Source organism: Canis lupus, chromosome 33, assembly GCF_048164855.1.
Source record: "Canis lupus baileyi chromosome 33, mCanLup2.hap1, whole genome shotgun sequence".
Taxonomy (NCBI): Eukaryota; Metazoa; Chordata; class Mammalia; order Carnivora; family Canidae; genus Canis; species Canis lupus.
The window spans coordinates 2606689-2628256 of record NC_132870.1 but is presented as its reverse complement, the minus strand read 5'-3'; the positions used below and the strand labels follow the sequence as shown (position 1 = coordinate 2628256).

Here is a 21568-nt window from a genome sequence, read left to right as displayed (position 1 = left end):
CTCCTCTAAGGAACCCTCCTGTCTCTCTTTACAGCCTAGCTTTTTTTTTTTTTTTTTTTTTCAGCCTAGCCTTTTGAACCTGTAGTCCCATCCCATCCCATTCTCCATAGTCCTTAAGACATGACATCGGATGTCTGAATTCCAATTGTTATCAGGGTCAAAGCTCTTTCCCATAGGTATCCAGGACTCATTTAAATCAGAGAATGTAGCTAAACACCAACTTAATATACCAAGCTTGCAGTGTCAGTTAGGGAGGTTTTGTTTTTCCAGCAGAGGGAAGGAAGACAAATTTTAGGGAAGCTAATCCCAACTCCATCTGCCTGCATATCCTGGCAAGACATCCTAGGACAGATTTACAAGGTAATGTAACCATTTAAAAGGAAAACAAAAGCATTGCCTTGCCACACAAATGGAAGATTAGAAGTGAACTGAAAATAAATATTCCATAACTATAAAAGAATTTGAGGTGGTAAAGTGTTTGTGGGCTCAAAATGAATGCATCCCAATATGCAGCTCATGGAATGCTTACATATCTGTTTGCACAACAGATTTATGCAGTTTAAACCACGTGTTCATGGCAAAAGCAGAACTGAGCATAGAAAATATTTCACACAGTGTTTCTCAAAGCGGATACATCACTAGCTATTCACTGGTACAAACTCGGGACAATAGAATGTATTTCATTAAGATAAAAACTATTCCACTTAGAAAAGATTTGATTTTTATTGACATCCTCCCTTGACAGAAAAAAATTATTTTAAATATATGTAATTAAAAGGAAACAAGACTCAAATCTTTACTAAAAATCTACTCTTTCTCCTAAATGCCTGAGCGTGTCATCTTCTTCTCTAAGCAACACTGCTGAACACTCCAATTACACCTCCCACGGTGGTAATACCAACAGGATGGCTTTCTCTTGCCCCAGGGAGATAAATCAATCAGGCATATACAGTGTGGTATCTATTTTGGCTCTTCACAGACCTTTGTCGTTAGTTCCTCTTTCTTAGCTGTGTTCCAAACAGACAAGTTTGCCAAAGAGCTAGCTGGGTTACCAACGGTGAGATGTCATTCTATTTGTGTGGTATAGATTATATAGAGTATCACATTTATTAATGCTTAGGCTCACTCAGGGATCCAGAAGATGGCAGTTTTCAAAATAGAACCAACGGTAGAGTAGTTTTGACAGTTCTACACACACACAAAAAAATAAATCATCAAACACAATAAGATGATTGTAAAGACTGAAAATGAAAGCTCTTAGTTCTAGCTCCTAATTTACTTCCATGTTTTGTTACACCATCAGCTTGGGGTAAAAATTGAGATGTTAGTACAAAGGGATGCAGAGGAGAAAGACAGGGGCATAAACAAAAAGCAAACAAACAAAGAAATATAGAATTTGGAGAATGAATCAAAAAGCAGAGATTGAGAACAACCGCTACACTAACACTCAAGGTACAAAATCCTTACAATGAGATAAAACAATCACAACAGTACAAAGAAAAAAGAAAAAAAAATTAACCTGTTTTCTAAAAACAGTTGTAGCTATTAAAAGTCAGGCTATGGCCTGGCCACAAAGTTTTCTCAAAAAGATCTTTTTTAACCTACATTTATGTTTCTTCGTATTCTCTCTTACACAGCTCCAGAGTTTCCATACAATTCTCTTACATAAATACTCAAATATCTCAGACTCACACTGACAAAAAATTACATGAGTCCTTCCACCCAAGACATTCTCAAGACCCTGTTCTTTCCTGCCCACTCCTCAGCTCTGCTCCTTTGCATAAACTACCAAAACTCATCCAAACTCTTTGCTTTGAATCAGTGGCATTTACAATCCTTGAGTCATAAAGGACTCTCTTCAATCCACCTTTAGAAATATCAGCACCAGCATGAAATGCAATTTATTGTGCATCTAAACACTGAGCTGCTAACCTTTTATCTTTGATTAAAGACAAAGAGGTTGAGGATTGATTTCCTGTCCTTGAAAACAGTCTTTGAGGGTCTCAATGAATAGAAGCAAGTAAGAGAACGCTTCCTTACACTGGGAAAGGAAAGCTTAATTTACAACCTCTATAGGGCATTAAATTAAGGATAGGAAAATGATCAAACTTCTTACCTTACTTCCAGTATTCCAAAACTCCTATTTTTCTACATTTTTAGAAGTCAAGGGGCAGAGGGGTGGGGAGGTGGGGAGGAGACATTTATAACTCCAAAAAGGCTAGAAATTATAACTCTTTCAGATAATAGTCTAAAGCTCCCAAACACCTGAGCGTGCTACAATTTAACTTACTCTGCTCTCATTCCTCATGGTAGGACAATGATTTTGGAATGGACACTATACACCAAATCACTGACTCATTTCAGAGGACTGGAGAAATGTTTGGCCCCATACAATCGGAGTCCCATCTTTCTAGTCAATAAATTTTCAGTCTCCATTACAAACGGTTTTCTCCTTCCACTAGTCATTTATCAAAGGAAAATAAATGAAAGAACTAAGTACCAAGAAATGTTCCAAACAAGCATTTCAAGAAAACAATAAAACATCCCACTTTGAAATGCTTTAACATCTAACCTATCACCCATTTACTTCACTGCCCACACCCAAATTACCAAAAAGGACATCAACGCAGCCCCAATTCATCAAATATGTCCATGCTTTTGCTGAGTATTATTTTCAAACAAGTAAAGGTTTATTATAGAGTGAAATGGATCCAACTAACTTTCTGAAGTTGAGGCTTCAGATAGAAGCAAGTAAAGATGGATGTTAGTTTAGGGTTGCCACAATGTGGGTAGTCAAGAGATAGGAGACCTGGTTCCAATGACGCATTCTCCAGCCTAGTTGATTAGGCCAACCAAAGCAGATGGTAGCTCTCACTTAAGGCTTAGTAAATGAGCCACACTGTCTCCAAATGTCTACTTATCCTTAGAGAACATCTGCTCCCATCTCTTTGGCCAGCATACTTTCACTGTTGGAAATGGCCTCTCTCCTTGGTAGTACGGTAAATCATAAGGTTTGTCTCTCCCCATGAGGATATGATTACAACTGGGGGTAAGATCCTTGATGCAAGCCAGATCAACCGGAATTTTCCCAAGAACTTTGACTAGAAACTTATCCCCAGAAAAGGGGCTCCCTGTGAATACAAACTATTTGAACTGTGTAAACCAATGTTGCCACCACAAAGAGGCTGCCTGAGAATGCTGCCAACCCAGAGGAATGCACAGCCAAGAGAAATGTCATATGATCACATGGATGCAGCTGCATCAGAAGCTAAACCCTTGGACTTCCAGGTCAAGGGAGCAATAAATTATAAGCTTTGCTTATGCTAATTTGAGCTGAGTTCCCATTGCTCACAGTAAGAGTCCTAAATAATGTGATTTTCATACACCTTCTCCTGCTTTTCTTCTATCTTTGAAGAAGATCCTTGTCTATGTTGTCCTTGCCAATTAAGGTTTGATCCCACTCCAGTCATCTTGTCCCTTCTTGATTTTCTGCGTCCACTGTCCCTTCGTTCTCCTAACTTCTATCCACTCTCTCCTTTGGTTCCATATCCATAACAAGTTTTCTCCTGCCTTTTGGTATAAAATGGGTTTCTCCCACTTATTAGACTCTATTAACAGAAAGGTTTGTTTTAAAAGAGAGTTTTAATCACAAGGTTTGAACACTCTGCCTTTCACTTAACATTACCTCATAAATGAGTCTACATGACTAAATGTTCTTCACATCTATTATCTTAATAGCTATAGAATGTTTCATGTCAACTCCATCTATACTGATTTACTCAACCACTCCTCTACTATAGACATTAGGTAACTTCTTAATTTATAGTACAAATAATCCTGGAAAGGTCACTTTTTTATGTATAATTTATCTTTCTTCTAAATTAATTCCTTAGGGCAAATTCCCAGAAGCTTCATCAAAACTAGATTTAATCAATTTTTTTTTCTAATAGGCATAAGGTGATATCTCATTATTGGTTTAGTTTTCACCTTGCTCTTAACAATGATTCTTCTTAATATATTTGCTACTTGTATTTTCTCTTACGTGAACTCTCTATTCTTAATTCCTGGAGTTGGTAGTATTATTAAATATTTGTATGAATGCTTTATAAGTACTAAATAATTCTTTATAACACTAATTCTTTGAAAATCTGTATTCTATTGGGCTTTGTTTTTAGTTTTATGTTGTTAGATATTTTTAAAATTTTATTAAAATTTGTCAATACTGCCTTCTATGTCATCACCTTTTAAAAATCAGTAATTCAAAAATCAAATTAGTTTTAATCTTACATCAGAATTCCCTACTAATACCAGCTAATAGGATGGAAATTGGTAAGACTTCCCCAAAGGGCAATTTTGGTAATGTACATTAAGTGTGTACACAAATATGTTTTTTAAAGATGTGTATTCGTGTGGCTCAATAATTGTATTTCTAAGAAATTCACCTCAGAAAATAATTGAAATTTACCCTGAGGAAATAATTTATCCTCAGGAAATAATTGAAAAATGTGCTGGAATGGTCATCATAATATTGCTTACAATACCAAAACACTGGACTATGAATTCCAATCAATAGGGATCACCAAAATAACTTAGTTTATCCACAATGGATTTATCATGTAGATCAATTATGTACTGAGATAAAAAAGCATTCACTATATAATATTATACTAAGAAAACAATGACCAAACAACATGCATATCGTGATGCCTGTTTTTGTTGATCATACACATACTTAATAGAAGTTCTGTAATAAGTTCATCTAATATTTACTAGTAGTTATCCTTGTTTGTGGAATTATTTGGATTAATAGAGACTTTCCCTTTTTTTAATGTTTCATCATTTTGTTTGTTTGTTTGTTTGTTTGTTTGTTTTAAAGGCTTTAAAGAGGTGCCTGGGTGGCTCAGTCAGTTAAGCATCTGACTTCGGCTCGGTTCGTGATCTCAGGGTTCTGGGATAGAGCCTCACATTGGGCTCCCCGCTCAGTGGGGGGGTCTGCTTCTTCCTCTCCCTCTGCTTGCTGCCCTCCCTGCTTGTTCTCTCTCTCTCTCTCTGTCAGAAAAATAAAAACATTTTTTAAAAAGTTTCTAACATTGCAACAGCTCTTTCCCACATGCTTTGCATATAATAGGTTAATAGAAGGCACTGAAAGTTTGGGATTTTTTTAATGATAGTTATGAGCTCGTTAACCTTAAATCCTATAAAAGTAAATCTAATATTACTATAAAATATTTCCTTGGCCAGGGGAGCCTGGCTGGCTCAGTGAGTTAAGCATCTGACTCTTGGTTTTGGCTCAGGTCATGATCTGAGTCCTGAGATCAAGCCCCTTGATGACTCAGTGGAGAGTCTGCTTAAGATTCTCTCTCTTGGGATGCCTGGATGGCTCAGCAGTTGAGCACCTGCCTTCAGCCCAGAGCGTGATCCTGGAGTCCCAGGATCGAGTCCCACGTCAGGCTCCCTGCATGGAGCCTGCTTCTCTCTCTGCCTGTGTCTCTGCCTCTCTCTTGCTGTGTCTCTCATGAACAAATAAATAAAATCTTTAGAAAAAAAAAAATTCTCTCCCTCTCCCTTTGCCCCACCCCCGCATGAGTGCATGCTTTCTCTCTCTTTCTCAAATAAATAAATCTTTAAAAAATATATTTCTTGGCCTTTGTGATCTGAAATGTTTTTTAAGATATACCTGTTAAAATTATTTCTGGACACTTTAGCACAAAGTAGAAAGCATCAAAATATCTCTTTACATCTGTTTATTTTAACAGATCATGAGTGCAATTATTTTCTCCTCTGTAATGCTAAAGTACGAGTGTCTTTCATTAACTTTAAAGGAACTACATGCACAAGGGGAACCAATTTACCCTTCTTTTGGGTAAAACATTTGTATGATTCTGTAAAGAAACTTCCACAGGGCAGAACTATAACTAAGGATAATTATTTATGTATTTGTTCATTCACTCATTCATTCATTGAATACCTGACAATGTCCTCTACACAGATATAAAAATGAGTACACTACAATCTATGTCCTTAGTGGGAGCAGATGTGCAAATAATAAAGTACAGTCCACTGACATAAGGCGGTGGAGGTACAAATATCAGGTGCAGTGGGAATGTAACTGGAAAGCCTCTCACAGGATATTGTCCGTGGCTTCTCCTTTCCTTTGATATTTTATGTTTGTATGGTTTCTTTTATTTTAGAACAAATTTATAATACTTTTAATATAATAATACTTTCAATATAATTAATCATATTAATATAATGGTGTTATGGCCATTTTTCCCTTAGAAAGATCAAAAAAGAAAGCTATCACTCTCAAAAGTTGGAATGATATTCTGGGGTATGTACTTTGGTTTTCAAAAAACACTTCAAAAAAAAAAACTATTGATGGGTTTTTTTTTTTAATGGTTTTCTTCCTAACTCAATAATTTATTTCTAGAACCTCCCCCCCAAAAATGGAATTCTTAGTTTTAAAGATACTATCTCCCTTGCTGAGTAAGTATCCTTAACCTTAATAAGTTTGTATAAAACCATATCACAGGAATACACATGCCTTGATGCTCACAGTATTTCTTTTATTATGCTATATATTTATCTCCTGTTATTACTGAGGTTTTTCCTCCAAGTCATCAGTGAAACAGAGTAAGAAATATAAAAAGACTTTTTTTCCTCAACACCTTCATCCATTCTACTAAAGTGGTAACCAAAGCAACCATTAACATGAGTTTGTCTCCTTTTATATGCGCTTGAATTATCTTATTCCCATAAAATCTTCCTCTCTTCTCCTCCTAAATCCTCAAACTATTAAGAATCTTTTCTGGCAGTTCATGTTTTTCAAGAGGTCCTTCTATTCCTTAAAGTATCTTCCCATACTTGATCTTTCTTCTAAAAAACACATTTTTTTAAAAAATCTTTTTATTTTTATTATTCAAGTATAGTTGATATACAATGTCATATTTAAAAACACATTTTAAATGTAAAAATTGATAAATCTGAAAAGATTCTAAAAGCAAACAAAAAAGATAATAAGCTTCTGTTGTCCAGCATGAGAGAAAAACTATACTCTTCAAAATCTGGGGTAGGATATATCAAATAACCAGGTTTCCATTTGAAAAAAAAATTTAATCCAATAAAATACTTTATCCTAATACTATCCAGAACATAATCTTTACAAATTATGAAGAAGAAATGAGAAATGCCAATTAGGTTAAAGGGGAAGGGAAACAATTATACCACCACCTCAGGGGGCATCATTATGAACACCGATACTAAAGGAGTGGATCAATGCCTATTAATAGGGAGTTCCACTTGACATATGCCAGATGAAGCCATTTCTGCTGAACTAATGATGAACCTAACAGTACTGACTCACTGTTCGAATATGTCTGCAGACTGATCTTTCCTTTTCGGCAATGATGATCAGTTCCATGGAACCCCTCAAGCCCTCTCCAAAGCTCTACAGCAGCAATATGAGGACCCTGGTGAAAATGAGAAGAGGGAGGAACACAGGAGAGGAAAGCACTTCCAACAACACACTGATCAGATTGTAGTAAGAGTTAGAATCTAAGGGCAAATGATTTCCATTTCAAAGCGTCCCCAACTGCCTACAGAATGTAATCCAAATGCCTTATTCCAGGGCCCTACTTGATCTGGAGTTGAAAAGGCCTTCCTCTGGGGACACCTGGGTGGCTCAGTGGTTGAGCATCTGCCTTCAGCTCAGGACTTGATCTCTGGGTCCTGGGATCGAGTCCTGCATCTGGCTCCCCACAGAGAGCCTCCTTCTCCCTTTGCCAGTGTGTCTGCCTCTCTCTGTGTCTCTCATGAGTAAATAAATAAAATCTCTAAAAAATAAAACTATTTTCTCTTTTTCATCCCATCACTTCTCACATGTCAGTCAAACGGACTACCTTTGCCACTCATGTTTTTCCTCATACTGATCCTCTATCTTAAGAGCTTTTCCCTCATGTCTTCCTGTTCTAAACTGACCCACATTTTAAGGCCCAGATCAAAAGTGGTTTACACCAGGAATAACAATATTCTCTCAACAGCTAACACATACTTATTACTTACTATGTCCCAGGGACTTTCACATATTATCCCATTTAACTTTGCAGCAGCTCTATTTACATACACAAAACTATTACCCCCATTTTACTGATGGGGTGAGTAGCTCGTCCAGGGTCAAACAGCAGTGAAGAGCTCAGAGTGAAACTCCGAACTCTGAATCTAGAACCCATCCCCTTACCATGTGGGGTGCCCCTTTACTGACTACTTAACCCAAAGTGCTATGACCTGAGTTCACTATTTGATGGCAGGGTGTGGGAAAGAATGATTTGGGCTACGGTAATGAAAATCCTATTTATTCTGGTTTAAACAATTAGAGAATTTCTAGACTCATATAACAATCCCCCAGGAAAGTCCGTTCCTGTGCTGGTTACATTGGCAGATCCACAACCCAACTCCTCAAGAAACCAAACTCTGGGCAGACCGGGTGGCTCAGCGGTTTAGCGCCGCCTTCAGCCCAGGGCGTGATCCTGGAGACCTGGGATCGAGTCCCGCGTCGGGTTCTCTGCATGGGAGCTTCTCCCTCTGCCTGAGCTTCTGCCTCTCTCTCTCTCTGCCTGAGCTTCTGCCTCCCTCTGCCTGAGCCTCTGCCTCTCTCTCTCATGAATAAATAAGTAAAATCTTAAAAAAAAAAAGGAAAGAAACCAAACTCTTTCCGCCTTTCTCTGCCATCAACCTGCGCATGTTGGCTGAGCAGCCTAATAGCTGCAGTGGCTCCAGAGACTGCATACTCACCTGCCAATGTTCAAAGACTAAGTTTTAAAGTCTCCCATTAATGGAGAAGTCTTTCTCCTGAGGGTTCCTTCCTGTGTAGGGGTATCAACATACAACTCTAGTGCTTTCTTATGCTTGGGAAGGTGGTATGATTTATCTAACTGGTAAATTTAAAAGAGTACAGGCTTAACTCAGTTTTGTCTCTCTTCCTCTTCTAGAGAGCAAAACTTTCATCCAAAAACTTAAGTTTTCCTCTGCTTCTCCCAACAGGAATTCTTACCTGAGCAGCCTTTCTATATGGGAAAACTGCTTCAGTAAAGTTCTGAATGCATAAGTCTACTGGAATCTGGGGGTTCAGAATCAGTGAGTCCATTTAAGAAAAAAATCAAAGATATATCTGCCACCTTAGCTTCATTGATTAAAAAATAAAAAGGTGATGTTTTCAGGTCTAAATTTATTCTTTATTTCTCAACTAGTTCAGAACTGGGGAGGAGAGAAGTGCTACCTATGAGGTTCTTTCAAGCACCAAAAACTTAGCAGACTTCCATGCATATTGGCCACAATTAGGCCATAAACTCACTCCTAAACCAATGTTGGCAGGGGGATATATACTTCCTAAGTTGCTTACAGTTGTAAGGATTTACACAAGTCTTGTGGGGAAGGGGTGGGGACTGGGGGGAAAAAAAGGATTGCCAATAGAGAAGAGGAGAAAAGGAGCTAGTGAGCAGGCAACCTAGAGTCTGCTACTACAGGCCCTAGGGACATGACTCAGGTCTTGTACACATGGAAGTTGATCAATATCTGGAATCCAGTTGGATCACTCCTATTATATATACTGATGGCAAATATGAGAGAAAGAAATTTCTTCTCTCCCTTAATTGCAGGTTAGGGTTCCTTCTATTTCTGTTCTTTCATCTCTTAGACCAAGTTCCCTCTGGATTACAGGGAAACTCGGCATAGTAAGATCACCAAAGAACAACTATCTATTTCTATTAATAATTCTCTCTTGTTCACTATTACAAAACCATTTCAGGAATGTGAGGTATAAAGAACTACAAAATCTGCTCTCCAATGCAGACAACTTTTTCCCCTAACCGCTCCCCCACCATTCAATTTCCCTTTGGAAGAAAGGAATGACATAAATTTAATAAATAACCAATCTTGGGAGCTGTCAGGAAAGAACTCACAGGTCATGGCCCAAACTCAAGGGTCTCCTGGGTATAACAATAAACATTCTTACTGTGAAAGCTTTTCCCTTTCCTCCTTCCTTTCATTTAGTTTATAAACTCTGGGAGCCTAAGAAATCATTGCTAAAAAAAGAATTTAGCTGGCATACCAGAGGCAGTGCACTTATTTTACATAATTTTTAACAAAATTATCTTGCACCATTTTTATATCTAAGTGTCCTTTCCTCTCACAGAAGCAAAATGCCATCCATACAAAATTTTTATTTTTATTTTTTATACGAAAAAAAATTTTTTTTTAAGATTTTATTTATTCATGAGAGACACAGAGAGAGGCAGAGACACAGGCAGAGGAAGAAGCAGGCTCCAATGCAGGGAGACCAATGTGGAACTCGATCCCAGGACCCCAGGATCACGCCCTGGGCCAAAGACAAGGGCTAAACCGCTAAGTTATCCGGGGATACCATACAAAATTTTTAAAGCCAATTTTTCTTTAGACATTTGCCATTCAAATACCAAAAAACATAAGCTGGCTTAACTCACAATTGTCATTTGATATTTATATACATTCTTTTCCCTTAGTAAGCAGAGGGCGTTAAAAAGTAAGCAAATTATGACAAGATAATACCATAAGGTATCATGAGTGATAGTTCTTTCCTAGAGGATATGTATATATGCATACATAAATGTACTGTGTATAAAATAAACATGTATATGTATATATTTTGTATGTATAAAAAGACAAATGGAGAAAAAAAAACAAAATGAGGTATTAGGTCATCAGGCAATTTAGAACAGAAATGGGCAGCCCCAGTGGCCCAGCAGCTTAGTGCCGCCTTCAGCCCAGGGTGTGATCCTAGAGACCCGGGATCAAGTCCCACGTCAGGCTCCCTCCGTGGAGCCTGCTCCTCCCTCTGCCTGTGTCTCTGCCTCTTTCTCTCTGTGTCTCTCATGAATAAATAAATAAAATCTTTAAATAAAAAATTTAGAACAGAAATGGTAAAAAGTTAAAAAATAAAAGGTAGGGTGAGTGTATGATCCAACCAGAAAATTGAGATATATAATCACATATAGCATAGTTTGAACAAATTAATATGGCTGCTAAATTCAGCTGTGTCTTCTAAATTCAAAACAAAGCATAGGAAATGTGTTGGTTAATTTAAAACATCTGTTCCTACCACAAGAATATGAATAAGGCTGAAAATGCATATGGATTATTCATCAATAAAAGTACAAAGCCTCTCATATTATTCCTCTCACACAATATTTTAAGAAGAAATCAATTTCCGAATAGGAAACTAGCACATCTGATTACAAGGGACACTTTATAAAAACCCAGCAAGGCAAAAGAATCATCTGAAGCACCTAGAGCCCAATGCTCACCACCTGGGACCCAAAGGTACACAATCCCTCCCTATCCTAAAGAGATGCACAGTAAGAAAGCCTTCACTGGACACTGGAGTCAGGTTTCCTCACCCTAAGAACTTCTTTAGGCAGAAATGCATAACTCTCACCTTCAATCCATCTAAGCAAGACCCCAAATTGGCAGTCATCTAGACCTAGCCAACACTCTCATTTCTGATGCTGACTGTCTGGTCTTGAATACCTTCAGTTAAAGGAAATTTATCGCAGCGCCCAGCACAGTGATGATGTGCTACTGGTTTACTGCAAAAAAAAAAAAAAAAAAAAAAAAAAAAAAAATTAAGCTTTTATCCCAGAATAAGTACATTTTAACAAGAGTAGCTTTCCCACTTAAAAACATATTGCTCACCCCAAAGATTCAGATGCAATGAAACGCCGAGACACCTGCCCCCCAATGTTTCTAGCAGCAATGGCCACAATAGCCAAACTGTGGAAGGAGCCTCGGTGTCCATCGAAAGATGAATGGATAAAGAAGATGTGGTCTATGTATACAATGGAATATTCCTCAGCCATTAGAAACGACAAATACCCACCATTTGCTTCAACGTGGATGGAACTGGAGGGTATTATGCTGAGTGAAGTAAGTCAATCGGAGAAGGACAAACATTATACGGTCTCATTCATCTGGGGAATATAAATAATAGTGAAAGGGAATATAAGGGAAGGGAGAAGAAATGTGTGGGAAATATCAGAAAGGGAGACAGAACATGAAGACTCCTAACTCTGGGAAATGAACTAGGGGTAGTGGAAGGGGAGGAGGGCAGGGGGTGGGGGTGAATGGGTGACGGGCACTGAGGGGAGCACTTGACGGGATGAGCACTGGGTGTTATTCTGTATGTTGGTAAATTGAACACCAATAAAAAATAAATTTATTATGAAAAAAACATATTGCTCAGTATTTTTTTTTTTTTTTGCTCAGTATTTAAAAATAAATGAAGATGGGGATCCCTGGGTGGCTCAGTGGTTTGACGCCTGCCTTTGGCCCAGGGCACGATCCTAGAGTCCCAGGATCGAGTTCCGCATCAGGCTCCCAGCATGGAGCCTGCTTCTCCCTCCTCCTGTGTCTCTGCCTTTCTCTCTCTCCCTCTCTCTCTCTCTCTCTCTATATATATATATATATCTTTTATATATATATATCTTTTATATATATATCTTTTATATATATATATCTTTTATATATATATATCTTTTATATATATATATCTCTTTTTAAAAAATAATAATAAATGAAGATGGACCAGAGGCACTTAAAAATGCTGAATTCTTGTTAAGCTATAACAAAAAACAACAATATCCTACAATACCCAGTAGTACTCTTAAGGGAAATTAAGGAATGGCTGCTTTTATTGCTTCCCCTCTGAGTATATCCACAGGATGCCAAGTATTCCCCCTGACTGCTACAAAGTTCAGAGTGTCTAATAGTAGCCACTGGCTGAGATTCACTAAAAGTTTAGGGGGACTCTGACCACTCAATAGGGTAAGCTTCCAAATTTTCATTTTTCTTCACCATAAAATCTCTTAAGCATGTTGATAAATAACCAGCACAAATGCAAGTCTGAGACATTTTCGTTTCTATGGGACCATCTCTCATGTTATAGTTTCAAATAAAAGAAAGTAATGCTATATAGCACACTCATCTTTTAAACGGGTGACTAGAACTAAAGAGCTCGAATTGTCTTCCTTTATCTTTCTTACTTCTTAGCCTTAATAAACAAGGCCTACATATTAGACCCGAAGTTCTCAATGTTTCTCTGCCATTGTATAAACAGTGGATAACACTCCAAGCAGATCAGACTTTGACAAAACACCAAAAATATTTTGTAAAAATTTTACTGGATACAAATTAAAGACCTCAATGAGATATTATCCTATTATCTCATATCTGTTAAGATAGTTATTATCAAAAAGACAAAAGATTATATGTGTCGACAAGTATGTGGGAAAAAGGGAATCCTTAGGGTGCCTGGGTGGCTCAGCGGTTGAGTGATTGCCTTTGACTCAGGTCCTGATCCCCCGGTCCCAGGATCGAGTCCCACATCGGGCTTCCTGCAATGGAGCCTGCTTCTCCCTCTGCCTGTGTCTCTGTCTCTCTCTCTCTCTCTCTGTCTTTCATAAATAAATAAATATAAATAAATAAATAAATAAATAAATAAATAAATAAATAAATAAATAAATAAAATGTTAAAAAAAAAAGAAAAAGGGAATCCTTGTACACCGTTGGTGAGAATACAAATTGGTACAACCATCACAGAAAACACTATGGAGCTTCCTGAGAACATTTTAAAATAGAGCTACCAGATGGTCCAGCAATGCTACTTCTGGATATATAGCCAAGGAAATGAAATCAGGATCTTGAAGAGATATCTTCACCTCTATGTTCATTTCAGCATTATTCATAACGGCCAACATATAGAAACAACCTAAATATCCATCAACTGGTAAATGGGTAAAGAAAAGGTGGTGTATGTATCCAGTAAAATATTGTTTAGCTTTGAATTAGTAGGAAATCCTGCCATTTGCAACGCCATGGGTGGACCTGGAGAACGTTATGCTAAGTGAAGTAAGTCAGATGCAGAAAGACAAATATTGCACAATCTCCCTTATATGAGGAATCTAAAATAGTCATACCCACAGAGTGGAGGGGAAAATGGTGGTGCCCAGGGGCTGGGGCAATTAGCAAGGTAAGCAAGATTAACAAATTCTGCAGATCTAATGCACAACAATGTGACAATAGTGAGTAATACTGTATGATATACTTGAAATTTGCTAGGAGGATGGAGATATATATATCAGTTTCAAGTTTTTATTTAAATTCCAATTACTTAACATATTGTGTAGTACTGGTTTCAGGTGTAGAATTTAGTGATTGATCACTTGTATATAACACCCAGTGCTCATGCCAGGAGGTAGATAATAAGTGTTCTCACCACCACCAAGAAAGTAAAAAAATGGTAACTAAGTGAGGTGACAGATAAGTTAATTAATGTGATTGTGGTGATTTTTTCACAATATATATATGTCTGTATCTATCTATCGATCGATCGATCTATATCATTAAGTAGTACATCTAAAACACATACAATTTTCATGGGCCAATTATACCTCAACAAAGCTGAAAACAGATTTTTAATGGAATATGTAAGACAGATTGCAGGCAAGGGCTCAGCTGTATCTCTGCTCCTTTCATTCCAGAAAGCATATCAAGCAAAATGGGGAGAGTAGTGATCTCAATAAGATGACTTAAAACTGCTCAAATTACATAAACAAAGAACAACCTCAGATATGGTAACAAATTTCTTGTGACCCTCTCCACAACTAACAACACTATAGGGAGGCTCCACCTGGGGTGAGAACCACACGTGAGACTATAATTCAAGCTTAAGTGCTACAGATGTTAAGAACCGTAAAGCTCTAAAGCTGCATGGTAGAGTACAGTAGCCACAAGCTGTATGAGGCGATCTATATTTTTTTAATTAATTTACCTTAAGAAAAATTTAGAACTTACCCCCTGGGGTCACCAGCCACATTTCAAGCACTCCATAACCACACGTGGTTCACGGCTGCCATGCTGGACAGTGTATCCATGGAACACAGCCATCCACAAGGAAACTCGTATTGAGTAGCACTGAGCTAAGGAATCTTGGGGAGGATCAAACGTTCTCATTTTATAAATTTAGAAACAGAGCTCATTTCATTCAAGTGACTCCCTCAATGCTGCATAGCTAGTAATTACAGAGCCAGGACCCAAAACAAGACACCCTGGCCTCTATCACTGAGTCACTTCCACTCCGACACTTTTTGCCACCGAGATAACGTATGCACCAGCTTCTTACCAACCACAGTTCTGGGTTCTTTCACAAGCATGCGTTCGGTTAATCCTCACATCAACCCTGGGAGGACTACAATCCTCATTATGTAGACGATGAAACTGAGTCTCGGCTGTATAAAATATCATACTTGGGGCCACACAGCAGGTATGTGGCAGTAGTAGGTTTCAAACTCCGAAGCCTAGATCTTTCTATTGTGTCATACTAAATAGTTGTGAAGTAAACACTCCACATTTTTAACTATCCCTGAATTTTTTTCTTTCGAATGTGTCCAAATTTAGTGTCACATAATTTACTTTGTCAAGCATTTGTGAGCAAAAGTATTCCAAGCAGGAAAATGTCAACACGTAACACTTTTGATCAAGGGAAGAAGAACAGCTTTGTGCCACTCTTCCAATCACAAATGCTTTTGGCAACAAATACAGCAGCTAACCTTCACTGAGTGTTAGAAGACACAAGCACAGAGCTAAGCGCTTCATGGTGATCTCCTTTAACTTTTGCAATAAGGCTGTGAAGTAAATAGTCTCCATTTTACAGATGTAAAAACTGAGGTCAAAAAACAAACAAACAAAAAACTGAGGTCAAGAGTACGACTCTCCACCCCTAGGGAAAACCTGATAAAGCAGAATTGTTTACTTGTGGTGATGCCAAGAGAAAGTTAAATTCTTTTCACTCAATATAGCTGGAAAAGAACAGAAGTAAAAATATTGAAATAAAAATTTTATTTTTCTGCTCCCACTCAATGCCCCTGTCACAGTTAAACATAAGACCAGGTGGCTTCCTCCTGATAGATTCCTGATTTAACACGGTAGTCATGTTCTTTCTTTCACAAGGGCTGACTTTAGGGAAAGTTCTGTGGGTCCAGGGGTATTGTGCGGTAAGAAACACACCCCAAAATAGTATAGTGTTTCTCAAGGTATAGGACCTTCCTGTGTGTGCATGTGTGTGTGTGTTTATTTAAGATGCAATGACCCCCTCCAAACATTTCTTGCGTCATGTGGTGGATCTGGTACACACTACTGCAGGAGAGATTCAGTTAAATGGGTAGGGGTTACCCAGGGACAGCTGGCTTTTGTGGCGGTCAGGGTGGAGACTGGCAGAGACAACTGCAGCAGAGAGGGGATGGGCATATAGAACTAAAGGTGAACTAAGCCAGTTGTGTTCAGAGACAACAGGCGGACTGGCTTGGCTGAGAGAAACAAGCTGCTCAGTGAAACAGCTCTAGAGTCAGAACCAGGTTTGAATGCTCTAGCAGTGACCACCTATATAATTTCCGGACAAGTGACTTCGACTTCTTGAGCCTCAGTTTCCTTATCTGTAAAGACAACACCTATTTCCTGGGATTGCTGACAGTATGAAATACATAGGTGCTTAGTAACCTGTTCCCTTCCTCTTGTCCTTCTTTGTTGGTAAAGAGAAATTTTGTTGTAGCAGAAAAGCACATGCCAGGCACTGCACCGGAGTGTCCTCGCCACGTTACCGGCTTTACTGTATGAAAACCCCTCAGGAGAGGCTTTTATCCCCCTTCCACACAGGCAGGGATAGAGATTCAGGAAGATGTATGTAACTTGCTCTAGGTCACAGAGCTGGGTTGCAGTGGAGGAGGAAGAATCAAAACGAAGTCTGTCAAGTGACAAGCATCATGGATCCTCCACTCTATCTGACAGCTTCCCAGGCAACAAGGGGTAAGACTGGAGACGTATCAGTGGGAGAAATCCTCACAAGGCAGGATGAGAGTTAGCAATCTGCAACCAGTACCGAGATCTGTGATCTCATTTGCTAGATACATTTTGTGGAATTCTTCTGGGTAAAGCTGTTGCTTTGCTGTTTTCATCCAGACCCACTCTCCTTTTCTGGTTACTCACCTGAGAAATGGATTAAGTTCAAGAACTTCATAACCCTTGCCCTAGTTTTCTCACCTATAATATGGAGAATTCGAACTACATGATCTCTGAAGTCACACCTAGCTCTAAAATGTGTGCGAGTAGTACAGGGTTTTTTTCGTACAGGGACATCACGCCACCATCCTCAGAGCCAGCTCCCAGCTGTGAAACCTCTTAACCATAGAATCCCTCTCACCTAAAGAGCTCTTTAATCAGAAAAACCCAGAACAGTATATAAGCTCTTTATTTTCATTCAAAATACAAAAATGCACATTCATTCCATTTCACTGCTGTAGGGGCAATGCCTTTCTCCAAGACCAGATCAGGTGGAGAGAGAACAGTAATTAATTATGCAGACAATTAACTATGCCCACAATGCATCATCTACTATTTCCAGTTTGAAGTCCCTTAAAATGGAAAAAAACTTAAAATGGTTGCAAATAAATCTGAATGCAGAATCTCTCTGGATTTTTGTGTTTTTCCCCAATCTTTTATAGTTGTTTCTCCTATACTTAATTTGACAGCAAATTTTTAGTGACTCACCTCTACGGGGTCTTTTTAAAGTATTCGCCATAGTTTCCTTAGAAACAAGAACATGATTTCTTTTCACATTCACATTCCAGCAGTTTAATTAAACTATAAGTCAGATTTTGTCACTCCTCTGCTGCAGCTCCTCCAGTGGCTCTCCACCTTCCTGAGAGGACAAGCTAAAGCCTATACAAGGCTCTGGCCCACCTCTCTGACCTCATCCTGCCCCTGGTCATGCACTCCAGCCGCTCTGACCACCACACACTTCTTCAAATGGCTAAGCAAGCCTGCTTCAGACTTGACCACTGCTCTCCCCTTCTCTGGAATTCTATTTCCCTGGATATCCAGGGAGACTAGCTCTTTATAATGGCTGTCTGCAGGTCGCTGCTCAAATGTCCCTTTCTCAAGGAGGCCGTCCCTATCACCCTATTTGCCGTAGCCACCCTCATCTTCTACTCAGTATCTTCCATCTCCCTACTCCCCTATTGTTTTCCTCTGTTGCACCTATCTGACTTCTATATATATATATTACTCATTAGAACTCAAGCTTCACAAAAGCGAGGATTTTGTGTATTTGCTCACTGATGCATGGCGTGGAGAATTCCACATTTGGCCACAGTTGCCACTCCATAAACATTTGTTAAATAAGAACCTTTATCATTGTAATAGATGTATTGTCTTTCTAACTGAATTACATACCTACAATAATAAATACATCAGGCTTGGGGAGGTTTAAGAACACACAGAACTGAATCTTGGTAAGCAAAGAAGCCAAATGGTGGGAAACAGGAGTGTGCTGGTGCATCACAGCACAGCCTACTAGACCTTAGCAGCCATAGTCCTGGAAGGAGCCAGAGCATGGAATCCAAGATAGCACGATCACCTGTTAGGTACAAATTGACAAGACAGTCTCTCCTTGAACTTGATGGCACTGCCCTCTCCAAGTAATTGATGCTTTCATATTCGGAGGCACAATAACACAGAGCAACATCAAATATAGAAGACAGGCTAGCCACTTTCCTTCAGATCCAGGGGGAACAACGGAAGGAAGACAGGTAGGCTTATTCTGTTCAATCTCTTAATGGTCAATTTACCTTTAGCAAATCTCTTAAAATCTCTCACATCTTTGGTTCTTCATTAAAGAGAGGGAGAAAGAAGAGTATAAAATAATACTTGATCTGCTCATTACACTAGTCTATTGTATCAAATAGATCAATAGCTATGAAAAAATATTTTTAAATTATGAAGCACTGTATACAGTAAGCAATTCTCTTTGTATTAACATGGATAGCTGACTTGTCTATAATATCTACTACTGTTCCCCCAAACCGGTGATGTATTTTAAAGCCCTTCAATTTTTAGATGATTCAGAAAATGTATTAAAGAAGAAACACAAGGAAAAGCAGGCTCTGAAGGGCACAGAATGAGAAAGAAAAAGGAACTGGCTTTCTCCTGATTCTTTAATAGAAAAACATGAAGGGGAAAAAAACATAAATCTTCAGAGCAGTAACTATATTACATAAAGTTCAGAATCAAGAATATTACTGTGAACATCTACCATTATCCAGACTGTTGGATATTTCAGATATTCCTCATCTATTTCAACACCACGAGGACAATCCAAGATGACTTATTAATATCGCACATGTCAATAGCAAGTTGTGATATAAAGGAGCAAACCCTCTCCAACCATTTCAGTCCTGTTTTTAATATAGCATTTATTAAACCAAAATAAAAAAGTGGTGAAGAATGACTTGTCACACCATTTATTAGAGTTGATGGAATGTAGACAGTCTTCAATAAGGCTTTAACACACTGTTATGCACCATAGTACATTATTAATGAAAAGAAATGCATAAGACTGGCATCAGCTTTTTCCCCAAGTCATCATGACATTAAATTCAAAATCAATTCTACCCTACAAGGCAAAAGTTCAGAGATAGTTAATTTGCTTGTTATTTGGAATCCTCCTCATTGTACTCAATTTAATAAGTGTACCTCTTTTTGGAGAGGGGGTTCAAAGGAAGAAGCAAATGCAATGAGAAAATGAACAAAGTGTGCCCTAGTTCATATCTGGCAAGAGAATGGGATCTAATTTTCTCTCTGATTGAAAGAACACAAAGGAAAACCATGGAATGCAAATTGTGTTGGGTGTTTGAACTTCTTTTCCAATACCTAAGTATTCGAATGGAACTAATTCACTCTGGAAAAGGTATAAAGTAATTGAACATGATTGTGCCAAGACGAGGGATAATCCTCAAACTGTGAAGGAAAAATAAACATATTTTACAACGATAGGGTCACTCACTCACTCTGCAACCTCAATCAAGCATTTTACATTTGAAAGAAATAAACCAAATAGATGAAGAATGACCTACCGCCAACAAGGAACCCTGGTAGACACAAGCACCTGTAGGGAAAAACAAAACAAGAATTAAAAGGAATGCAAGAGAGACCGACTGTCACTGCCCCAGCAGACTTGGGCTAAAACTCCATTTACATGCATCAGAGTAAGCAAATTGAGCTTTTTCCAAAATCTTAAAAGTGTGAGCATTCTGCCCCCAGGGAAATAACCCTGTACAACACAACAACACTTCTTGGATACACATGAGGGAAAGCATCATTAAAACTTATCTGTTTTAAATAAATAAATTTAAATTTATGAATTTTAAAATAAATGTATTTATAATGGCATGTTATGTATACAGTGCGTATTTTTCTACATGATAAATCAGCAACACCTCCCTAATTGAATCCCAATTTATTTATCCAGGCTTCTCTGCCACTCTTTGCCTACACAAATTCTCCAGTCCAACCCAAGAGGCCAACCTAGGAGCTGGTGGTAACACTCCCGTATCTCCATGCCTTCGCTCATTCTGGTTTTCTGCAGGAGACACACTGGGTCTATTCAAGTTCCTTAAATTTGATCCCATCTCCTTCATGAGGTTTGCCAGCCCACAGGATTATGCTGTCTCCCCTTTGCCCTCATAGCACTCAGTGCCTGCATCATCTGTTTGTGAATTCATTCTTGTGTTCTTGTAGAACCGCTGCATCTACCCTGCTACAGTGTATATACAAACTCTTGGGAGAGGAGCTGCTTCTACTTCTTTGGCTTCCCTAACTCTTCACGTAGTAGGCATCCACTTAGGTATCTGAGTGATTAACTACTTCACACAGTATGTTCCTCTTTAGGAATATCACATTTTACAGAGAGCAGTGCAGGCTGTAGTTATTTTTTGAATTATTTTTTTAAAGATTTTTTTATTTATTTATGACAGACACAGAAAGAGAGAGAGGCAGAGACACAGGCAGAGGGAGAAGCAAGCTCCATGTAAGGAGCCTGACGTGGGACTCGATCCCGGGTCTCCAGAACCACACCCCAGGCTGAAGGCGGCGCTAGACTGCTAGGCCACCAGGGCTGCCTGACTGTAGTTATTGAAAAGAACTTGTCTACTGAGCTCTTGAACTCCAATACTCTTTTCACCCTCTTTTCACTCAATATTTCTTTCTAATGGGCTGGCTGTGAACTGATACATCTTTATATTTTCCATTCATTAAGCACCAAATAAAAAACAACAGATGATTTGCTTCAAAATGGAAAAGAAGGTTAAATGTGAATGGGACACCTATATTTTCTGAATAACTAGCATACCATAAAATAAATCTTTCCAAGTGTTATATTTGAAAACAATGTAAAATTGCAATTCTAATTCTCAACCAATCTTTGAACAGCACAAAGATTTTTTTTTAACCTAGAAACATGTGGGTACTGTGCTAACATCTACTCTCTCAGAAACCGAACCTACAAAACAGACTGGAATAGCATACACACACCAAGGCAGAAGCACATCTTGACAATAGGCTGCACGTGGTGTCCAAAGAGGGAAGGACACATTTTACTATAGTGCTTGGCCTTCAACAGATCATTCGTGAAGTCTCAAAAATATTAACATTT

At 38.5% G+C, this 21568-nt stretch overlaps 1 protein-coding gene across 1 annotated transcript in view; it reads right to left on the bottom strand.

The window, feature by feature from the left end:
* Positions 1 to 21568, bottom strand: part of FRAS1 (Fraser extracellular matrix complex subunit 1) — a 435467-nt gene that overhangs the window by 408451 nt on the left and 5448 nt on the right. Inside the window, exon 2 of the mRNA XM_072810116.1 lies at positions 19992 to 20023. Coding sequence (XP_072666217.1) covers positions 19992 to 20023 — 32 coding nt within the window. The remainder of the gene's footprint in view (positions 1 to 19991; positions 20024 to 21568) is intronic.